At 41.9% G+C, this 10,839-nt stretch overlaps 1 protein-coding gene across 1 annotated transcript; it reads left to right on the top strand.

Annotated features, from left to right (window-relative positions):
• The first annotated feature begins 287 nt into the window (after nt 1-287).
• TOMM7 (translocase of outer mitochondrial membrane 7) lies at nt 288-10,168 on the top strand. Its single transcript, XM_003807951.5, has 3 exons — nt 288-472; nt 5,094-5,142; nt 9,954-10,168. The coding sequence occupies exons 1-3, from the start codon at nt 370-372 to the stop codon at nt 9,967-9,969; spliced, it is 168 nt and encodes a 55-aa protein (XP_003807999.1). The 5' UTR covers nt 288-369; the 3' UTR covers nt 9,970-10,168.
• The last annotated feature ends 671 nt before the right edge of the window (nt 10,169-10,839 follow it).

Below are 10,839 nucleotides of genomic sequence, written 5' to 3'. Positions count from 1 at the left end.
AAGTTAAATAACTTGTCCACGGTTACACAGCCAGTAGGAATAAGAGTTAGGACTAAAACCCAGTCCCTCTGAATTTAATTAATGTTCCTTCTATGAGAAGGAAGGAACACCTGAAGATGCGCTTTAAAAATGGGTAACAGAAACGCGAAGTTACAGCCAGCCATGATCGCAACCACGCATGCGCCTACTACTGGCGGCGAGGCGGAAGAGCAGGGAAGGTTAAAGGCGATGAATTACGACCTCTGCTGGCGACGCTCACGACTCCTGCCGTAAAGGCCGTGTGTGGCGCCTGCGCACCTCCTTTCCCATTCGGATTCCCGACGCGGTGGTTTTTGTAAGGGGTCCTCCCTGCGCCACACAGCCGTCGCCATGGTGAAGCTGAGCAAAGAGGCCAAGCAGAGACTACAGCAGCTCTTCAAGGGGGGCCAGTTTGCCATTCGCTGGGGCTTTATCCCTCTTGTGATTTACCTGGGTCAGTGGGAGAAGAACCGGGAAAGTGACTGGAGGGAAGAGGGTGGCGGAGACAGCAGCCCCATTTTTGGCCATCGGGGGAGGGAGAGAAAAACAGGGGACACCGCCGTGCACGGCCCCTGAGGCTGTCTGGTCAAGTGGGGCCGATCTAACCTGAGTTCGAGTTCCCGTTCTATCGCTTTATAGTTGCATGGTCTTTAAGCAGTCTTGCAATCCCTCCTTTTCTATTTTTGCATCCTTAAAGTGGAGGTCATACTTCTCGGGATTGTAGGGAGGGTTGGATGACCCCAGTGGATGTGAAAGTCACTAATTCACTCTTTAGCACTAGGTGGTTCTCGGGGTGTTTTTCCTCACCGCTCCATGTGGTCCTAAGTGGAAAGAGTCCTGTTCAGGGAATCGAGACACCTCGTGAAAGTACCACTGCCATGAAAGCATGATTATAATAATAGTCGTTGGATGCCTCTGCTTTCTTACCTGTACGATGAAGGGTTTGGATGATTTCTATTACTGCCCCCATTTTACAGGTGAGGAAACAGCCGTAGAGAAACTTTTTTGCCAAGGTCGCACAGCTATGCTGACTGAGGGAGTTAGGGGCTCAGGCAGTGGGGCATCAGAGCCCATAGTCTTAACCATTATAGCGCACTTAAAGGATTTGGGGTTTTTTTGGTTTTTGTTTTTAAGACAGAGTCTCGCTCTGTCACCCAGACTGGAGTGCAGTGGCGCTATCCCGGCTCATTGCAACCTCCGCCTCCTGTGCTCTAGCGATCCTTCCACCTCAGTCTCCCAAGTAGCTGGGACTACAGGCTGGTGCCAGCAGGCTCGGTCACTTACTGCAAGGATTTGTTAATATTTTTCAGTTAGGGTTGCAGACTGGGACCTATTCTGTAGTTTTTTCTTTTCTTTTCTGTCTTCTTTTTTTTTCTTCCTTTTTTCTTTTTTGAGACAGTCGCTGTGTGCCCAGGCTGGAGTGTAGTGGCGCGATCTCTGCCCACCGCAATCTCTGCCTCTCGGGATCAAGCGATCCTTCCCCCTTAGCCTCCCAAGTAGCTGTGATTACAGACTTGCAGCCACCGCTCGCGGCTAATGTTTATATTTTTAGTAGAGACGGGGTTTTGCTATGTGGGCCAGGCTGGCCTCAAACTCCTGGCCTCAAGTTAGCTACCTCCCCTCCCGCCGGCCTCCGCCCCGCGCGCGGCCTCCCAAAGTGCTGGGATTACAAGTGTGAATCACCGCGGCCAGCCTGTAGTTTTTTCTTTTTCTTTTTTTTATTTTTTGAGACGGGGTCTGGCTCGCCCAGGCTGGAGTGCAGTGGTGCGATCTCAGCTCACTGCAAGCTCCGCCTCCCGGGTTCTCGCCATTCTCCTGCCTCAGCCTCCCGGGCAGCTGGGACTACAGCGCCCGCCACCATGCCGGGCTAATATTTTGTATTTTTACTAGAGACGGGGTTTCACCGTGTTAGCCAGGATGGTCTGGATCTCCTGACCTCGTGATCCGCCCGCCTCGGCCTCCCAAAGTGCTGGGATTACAGGCGTGAGCCACCGCGCCCGGCCAAGTTTTTTCTTTTTAATTTTACTGCCCCACTCAGGCAGTTCGGTGAAAGGGAAAGAGCAGGTTTTTCATCCCAGCTGGGTCAGTTTGAGCATATAGTTTGACAATTGTAAAACTCAGTTTCACATTTTAAAATGCTATGGTTTTAACAAGGTGCTGCTTCCTATTTAATTTAGGTGTCATGCATTGTATAAGATAAAGTACACTCTGACTAAGCAGCTGTGGTTTCTATTTCTCCATGAGTTGCAAGCCAACTGATAACCTGGGATTGTAGAACTTAAAAAGACGTTTTTCTCCCTTATTCTGGGTGCGATTTTTTAAAAAAACATTACTTTTCTAGATTTTAGTGACTTTGTATGGGTACCAAGGATTAGAGTAAATATGACAGTTGGTGTTGTCCCCACTATTCTTGCAGCACCTCCCCCCACACCCACTTCTTTCACTTACTGATAGAAGGGCCTACTCTGGCTGGTCAAACACTGGGACTAGCTCCCCTTTTAGCTAAGAGAGGTGTGGAAGCTTGATTCTTCCCCTTCTTTGTGCCACCTTTTTTCACTGCGTATACGAGGTCCTATTTTAGCGTGCTCTTGCTTTTTGTGTCCCTTTGGTTTTTTGCTTCTCTGTAAGTCTTTTCATCTACTGTTCCCTCCTCCTCCCTGTTTTGAGATTCCGTTTCTATTGCTAGAAAGCTGTAGCTGGTTGCTGCAATCTGCATGCCAGGGGCTTCGTGTAAGAGTGGATAATGCATTCCTTTTCCATACTAGAGTTTATCTTTCATTTTATGCACACTGGCTATATTCCCTTCCTAGGACTACCGTTACGGTGATTTTCACCCCAACATTCAATTCAAGTTATATGAGATTGGTGTTAAGTTGTCTTTCCAGTACTTGTCTATCATTGTCTTTTCCTTTATACTGTATATTTAATTTTATGTCTAAACCAGTTCCCATGTTGAAATAGAGACAGGGTCTTGCTGTGTTACCCAGGCTGGTGGTCTTGAGCTTCTGGTTTCAAGTGATCTTCGATCTTGGCCTCCCAAAGTGCTGGGATTATAGGAATGGGCCACCACACCTGGCTCCAGGTTGTTCTTTTACTTCCTCCACCTCAATTCTCACTAAAACCAGCAACTGCGGATTTAACTTCGTGTGTAATTTAGGTTCAATCATAACTTTCAGTGCTTCAGGGAGTATAGTGCTATAAAATATGACAAGCAGTGACACGATAATAGAGTGTCTGGACATTTACTAACAAAAAGGTTTTAATGAGCCGCTTGTTGGAAGACAGTTCTCCATGGTGTCTTGCATTTCTGCACATCTTATAAGCAGAGGCTCTCATGACCCTTTGTTCCATATTATCTTTTGAGGATGTTTGTAGAACAAACAGCCTTGGAAAATAGTACCTTCAGCCAGAGCAAAGAGAGATGTGCTTACAGGCCATTATAAAAGACTCTTGTTCCCTACGCTCCAGTTAATCTCCTGCAGTGCAATCCACCACATGTGCAGGAGGCTGGGGCGGGCGGATCACCAGGGGTCAGGAGTTCGAGACCAGGCTGACCAACATGGAGAAACTCTGTCTCTACTAAAAATACAAAAATTAGCTGGGTGTAGTGGCGCATGCCTGTAATCCCAACTACTCAGGAGGCTGAGGCAGGAGAATCGCTTGAACCCGGGAGTAGGTGAAGGTTGCAGTGAGCTGAGATCGTACCACTACACTCCAGCCTGGCGACAGAGCGAGACTCCGTCTCAAAAAAAAAAAAAAAAAAAAAATAGTGTTTTATACCAACATCTGTGAAATTGGAAGGCCAGTTTGTTATCTTTTATTTATTTTAATGGTCTAAGTCACCGATTTTTTTTAAATATTAACTTTTATTCCCTATTACATATACTAATTTTTATCTTTTAAATAAAATTGCAGACCCCTCATAGTTCTTGAAACCTCCCTAACTTAGTCAGTTGCTTCAACAAGTGAACATATATGTCATCAGGTTAATTTATAAATATATTTTAAATGGTAAAAGATATACTTAACCATACTTGTAATGAGTTGATTTAATTAGGTTGTTAAATAATAAGTATTGGATGATCCATCCCCTGCCGCCAACCCCCCCCCCACCCCGCCCTCCACCCCGTCCTTGTTCTATCATTGGTCTTTGTTTTATAAAAGGAGAGGTTTATGGGGGATAAAATATCCTCAGTTGTGTTTTTTAAAAAGTTCAGTAGTTTTTCCTCCAGGCATGGTGGTTCACGCCTGTAATCCCAGCACTTTGGGAGGCTGAGGAGCCCAGGAGTTCAAGACCAGCCTTGAACTGTATAGTGAAACCTTGTCTCTAAAAAAATTAAAAAGTTTAGTTGTGTGTTTTTCCAAAAATCATTTTGCTCTTCATAGTCTTTCATCCAGTATAATTTGGGAGTTGTGGTATCTTATTTCTGGGTAAATGACTAATAATGAAAGATAGAACATGCTAAGGGCAACTGTGCCAATTGTGTATATAATAGGAATAATGGCCGTGTGCTGTGGCTCACTGAAAAAGTTGTTTGTTTTCGTCTGGGCATGGTGGTTCACACCTGTAATCCCAGCACTTTGGAAAGTCGAGGCAGGTGGATCATTTGAGGTCAGGAGTTTGAGACCAGCCTGGCCAACATGGTGAGACCCTGTCTCTACTAAAAATACAAAAAAATTTAGCTGGGCGTGGCAGCACGTGCCTGTAATCTTAGCTATTCAGGAGGCTGAGACAGGAGAATAGCTTGAGCCTGGGAGGCAGAGGTGACAGAGGTTGCAGTGAGCCGAGATCATGCCACAGCACTCCAGCCTGGGTGACAGAGTGAGACTCTGTCTCAAAAAGAAAGGAATAAGATAGCTTGTTCTTCCTACTGATTAGTCCTGGACATAATTTCATACTCTAATGAAGATTGGAGACTTCTGTAGCGTAGGTAAATTTAGATAGTACTGGTTGGTCTGGATATCATTCTAACTAACCTAGGTTGGATTACAAAGAAGAAAAAGTCTTGATTGTAAATGTTTTGTCTGCTGGGGTTTTAATTAATATTTTTTCTCTTCTGTCTTCCTTGATTCAGGATTTAAGAGGGGTGCAGATCCTGGAATGCCTGAACCAACTGTTTTGAGGTACTGCTCTTAAAACTAAACATTTCAGGGCAAATGTTCATACAGTAGTACTGAATCACTAAGATGTAAAAGACTAATAGTGGCAGGCCTTGAAATGGAGCTTTATCAGTCAGTATAGTTTTGGGCTATTGGAAAACTGCAACTACTTTCTCTTCCCCCTCCTAATTTGTATTTACTGTACCATGTTATAACTACAATGAAGCATATTTTAACAGAAAAAGAATTTATTATCCTACCACTTTAAAATACGAACTGTTTTAAATTTCTCATATTCCCGTCTTATCCTCATTCAGATGAATACAACCTTTTATATCGCTCTGACAAGGGTATGCAGGATTTTGTTTTCACCTAAAATTTTAGTTGCTGTCCCATATGTTTTCCAGTTGCGGTTTACGTGGGTTTTTCAATTTTTCAGTATTTTATACAACAATACAATTAACATTTGGGCAGGGTGTGGTGGCTCACACCTGTAATCTCAGCACTTTGGAAAGCCAAGGTGGGAAGATCATGGGAGGATTGCTTGAAGCTAGGAGTTCAAGACCAGCCTGGGCAACATAGCGAGACCCATCTCTACCAAAAAAAAAAAGTAAATAATTAACATTTGTGTATACATAGCTTTTATAGATTTTGATTTCCTTATAAATTGTCATGGGATTAATAAAGTAGGAGCATTTGTGGCTCTTGACTGTCAAATTCCTTTCTCAGAAATGATCTTGCTGGTATGTGTAAACACTTGTGAAAACTTCACACACACAGTATACATATTCATATACATATGTATGCATATATGTGCATACTTATGAAAATTATATGTATAGGTATAATCTCAAACAGGCAGGTTTGCTCTGGAGGAACGACTGATACTTGTGGCACTATGATGACCATGACTACTGCACACTAGTGAATCGGATTTCTCCTTGATCCTGTCTCAGACATCTCTTGTGGGTTGCCCTCACAGACTTTTCACTGACTATTCTAGGGCTTTATTCATTTTCTTCAAACTTTTACTCTAAGCCATGTTTTTCTAGAGTGGGCAGAAAATATGTTATTCACTATCACCTAGAATGTGTCAGCCACTGCTTTAGGTGCTTTTTACGCAATGTGTCTAGTTGTCACTTCAGTCCTTCAGAGCAGGTTATACAGTCAGTAGGTGGTGGAATATGTTCTATTTCCAAAGCTCACATTCTTTCCACTGGATCATGTGGCCTCCCCCAAGTAATTTTACCTCATTCTTAACTTAGCACAATACTATCTGATATGAATTTCCTCCACCACATCTGCCTTGCTGCTCTCTTCTTTTTCAGAGGAAGGTCTTTTTTATTCTCAAAGGGTACTACAATATGTGCTTTCAAATTGTTCACTTGTGCAGTTATTCTGTTTTCCCTGATAAAGTTTTTCAACAAATGATCTTCACACACTACCTTCTTCACCTCCCTCTCTTCCTTTAACTGTTTATGGCATGACTTTTAGAAACTGTTTTCAGAGATTCCCCACTAAGTCCTTTTTTCTTAGCCCTTACTCTTTGATCTATGAGTTTTCTTTTCTGTAAAATAGCGATTGAGGTAATATATCTTCTGCCTACTAGTTGAGTGGCCTTGGCCTTAGACCAGTTATTTCCTTAGAGAAACATTACCTTGGGAAACATAAGAGAGGACAACTGAGTCAAGCTGTGTGGACATTTTCCAAGTATTGGAAATTATCATCAAATACCTTCCTCCAAGAAGCCATTAACCTTTCTAAGCTGTCATCTCCCCTTTTTATCAGTTGGGGATAATAATACCTACCTAATAAGGTAGCCATAAGCATTGAATATTATATATAAAGTATTAGCAGTACTTGTCAAGTAATACGTGATCAGTAAACTATTAATAGTAATCTTTAACCTTTTCAGTGTCATCTTTTTTATCCCCATTTCCTTATGAAAACAGTGCTCTAGCTATATGATACTGCATGCTAAGTCCCAGAATAAACTATATATATTTTTATGCCTTTGTTCCTATGCTTGTGCTCCCTCAGCCTGGAATGCTTTTTCCCCTTAGTTTCCACTGGATGGAAATCTGCTTCTAGAAAAGCCCAATCTCAAATGTCGCCCCTTCTGTAAATCTCTTCCTTCTTTCCTCCTAGCTAAAACTACTCTGTTTTTTGTGTTTCCATAGTTTCTTTTTTTCTTTTTAATTTTTATAGAGGCAGGATCTCACCCTGTTGCCTAGTCTGGTCTCAGACTCCTGGGATCAAGTGATCCTGCCTCGACCTCCCGAAGTGCTGGGATTATAGGCATGGGCCACTGCACCCAGCCCCATAGTATCCTTTTGTATCTGTCATTCTCTGCCTTGTATTATGCTTGTAGCTATAATATATTTTGTCTCATAAGCACCTAAAGTAGTTGCTCAACAAGCATTGAATTAACTAATGACCCTCATCTCTTGATGGTCTTCTGTGGGTTTTTTATATTTTATTTTAGTTTTTTTGTAGGAAGAAGGTCTCACTGTGTTGCCCAGTCTGGTCTCGAACTTCTGGGCTCAAGCCGTCCTCCCACCTGGGCCTCCCAATGTGCTAGGATTATAAGCATGAGCCACAGCACCTGGCCGTCTTGGTGGTCCTTTGGACAGGAATTGACAAAGCATTGCATCTTGTACAAATTTTTGGCTGGACCTGCATGCTAGGAAATAACACTTTTTTGTGCCCTGGGTGATTTAGGATACAGAAGTGGGGCAAGAATGTGTCTTTCTGTTGTCCTTTTTTGGGGCTGCATTTATCCCAACAAGATTTGAACCTTCAGCAACTAGATGAAGCATCCCTGTCCTACTGCTTTTCATTTCTTCATCTTATTGTCTTCTCAGTGCTTCTCTCCTTCCTGATGCTAACCCTCTTGATCTTTTCTGTCATTAAGAGCATCTTCTGGTTTCCCTCCAGAGGCATTTGTGTTTTAGGAAAGAATTGAGTGAGTGAGTGCCTGCAAAGGGTTACTCAGTTACGGAATTTCATGTACTGTGCTCCCTGCACTGGGAAGAGTGACTAGAGAGATCTGAGCTGCCTAATCTGTACTCTGAAAGGAACAGAATTATACCTGCTATGGTTTTTATTAACATAAAATTTATTGTTTATTAATATAAAGTCTGTTGTTTCTACATATATTTATTGTTTATATAATACTTATGTAAATAATACAGTTAATGATCTACTAGTTTGTTTCCCTTGCCAGGTTGTTGGGTTGTTTGAGATTAGGACCACATTCATCTTAGTATCCTCTTTCACCCAGGATGACTCATTGTATGTGGTCAGCAAATATTGGTTGACATGAGTGCCTTATTCAAAAGTACTTTAATATATAAGGGGCAGTGTCTTTGTAAAACATTTAGGCAAAATATGTGACTATCAAGGTTAAGAGAATCATTTCCATTATCTGCATAAGGCTGAGCAAGATTTCCTTTTTATATTTTTGCTGCCCATTACCATTGAAGAAGAGACCTTCATAGATCTTTTTTTGTGTTTTTTTCTGTCACCCAGGCTGGAGTGCAGTGGCGCAGTCATGGCTCACTGCAGCCTTGACCTCCTGAGCTCAGGTGGTCCTCCCACCTCAGCCTCCCGAGTAGCCAGGACCACAGGCACGCGTCACCACACCTGGCTAATTTTTTTTTTTTTTTTTGAGTCGGAGTCTTGCTCTGTCACCCAGGCTGGAGTGCAATGGTACAATCTCGGCTCACTGCAACCTCCGCCTCCCAGGTTCAAGCGATTCTCCTGCCTCAGCCTCCTGAGTAGCTGGGATTACAGGCATGCACCACCAAGTCCGGCTAATTTTTGTATTTTTGTTTTTTTTTTTTTTTTTTTTTTAGGAGACAGGGTTTCACCATGTTTCCCAGGCTGGTTTCGAACTCGTGGGCTCAGGCGATCCACCCACCTCAGCCTCCAAAGTACTGGGATTACAGGCATGAACTATCATGCCTGGCCAATAATTTATTTTCATATCTTAACTGTGTGCAAAAATACTTATGGTTTAAGAGGCGATTTTAATACACATTTGAAAATTGGAAATAGATGTGTGTTTTCTTCTTAGGCACAGGGAAAATATTTTTTAAAAATAAGCTTTACAAAACTGTCATTGTCATTTAATAATGCAGTTTTATTCAACTGGGCTACATTTTTAAGCAGCAGGATTTAGAAATGAAACCATCTCTTTTCTCCTTCCTACACTCTATTGGAGTCAGCAAATGATTTGGGAGTTTGGGCTTCTTAGTGGCTGGAATGTTTGGGGTAAGAGTTAGTTGAGGTGGAAGTGGAGGCTAATTGCTCCCCAGGAACTTAATGGTTGTAAGGGCATTTAGGCCACATCCCACTTTACCCACTTAAATGATATATAACTATCTCAGAGCCTCAATTTCCACATTAAAATAGGGATCGTAGTTGGGAGTTGTGAACTTTCCTCAGTGTCTAATGCACAGAAACCATTCAATAAATGTTATTTTAGTATTACTGATACTGCATCTAATAATGAGATAGCTTTGTTTTCTGGGTTTATCAGGCCTACCTGTTAATGGAAATCAGTAATTGTTTTCCTTTTGATTGACTTCATTTTATGTCTGCTCACATTTTTGTTTTTGTTTATGATAGGTAACTGTGCTCAAAAGAAAAGTGTATTTGAATACAGTTCTGTATATTTAATTTGTTTGTTCAGTGGGATTGATCCTTGTCTTTCACAACTGAATTTGATAGGAAACAAACATAAATGTATAAAATTTTCTAGGTCTTAGGTTATGTGTAGAAGATTTTTATTTCGGAATTTAATTTCTTTCTCCTCTTCACAAACATTTTAGCCTACTTTGGGGATAAAGGATTATTTGGTCTTCTGGATTTGGAGGCAATCAGCGGACAGCATGGAAGATGTATGCTCTGGCTCGGATAAGAGATGGGACATCATTCAGTCACTAGTTGGATGGCACAAGGCTCTTCACAGATGCAACTGTAGCAGAGTGGAACTTGTACTAACTTATGATAGAATGTATCAGAATAAATGTTTTTAACAATGTTATGCTTGAATCTTTTTTGAATTGAACATGCTAGGATTATCAGGTAAAAATTAAGCCTTTTGGTACTTTTTCAAAACAGGGAATTTATGTATGTACCTAGGTGCTATTTACGCCTGTAAATCCCAGCACTTTGGGAGGCCAGGGCGGGTGGATCACGATATAAAAAAATTTTTCCAAGTTATTCCTGCCCATTGACCTAACATATGGATTACAGTTTCCCTTTGCAGTGAATTAATAACTCCTTCTAGGATATTCCGCGGTAGTAAGAATACAGATAGTTCTGTTTGTGACAAACCAAGCTGTTACTTCCTCCTCTGCATTAAAGTTCTGACTGCAAGAAATAAAGGTCCTGGCGGCTCTGTTGCTAGGGGATGGGAATGGCACTGGAGAGTTGTGTGATTTATTTGTAGGTTAAATGTGAGGCTAAAGTTTCCCTCAGTTATATTAGGAAACTAGAGCTGGCTGGGCAAGAGCCCGTGGAGAGCTACATGGAATAGTAGCACTATTTTCTGGTAGAAGGAAAGGCAGCTAATTAATGGAAACTAGTTTTCAGTTCTAGATACTGGTTTCCTGGGACCTTCACCTGTATTTGAATCCTACTTTTATTATTTAGTTTTTTCCGTTCTTCTAACAAAATAGCGTTATTTACTACGTTTGGCCATTGTTACTAATA

Source organism: Pan paniscus, chromosome 6 (genome assembly GCF_029289425.2).
Source record: "Pan paniscus chromosome 6, NHGRI_mPanPan1-v2.0_pri, whole genome shotgun sequence".
NCBI lineage: Eukaryota > Metazoa > Chordata > Mammalia > Primates > Hominidae > Pan > Pan paniscus.
This window is presented reverse-complemented; position numbering and strand designations above follow the sequence as displayed.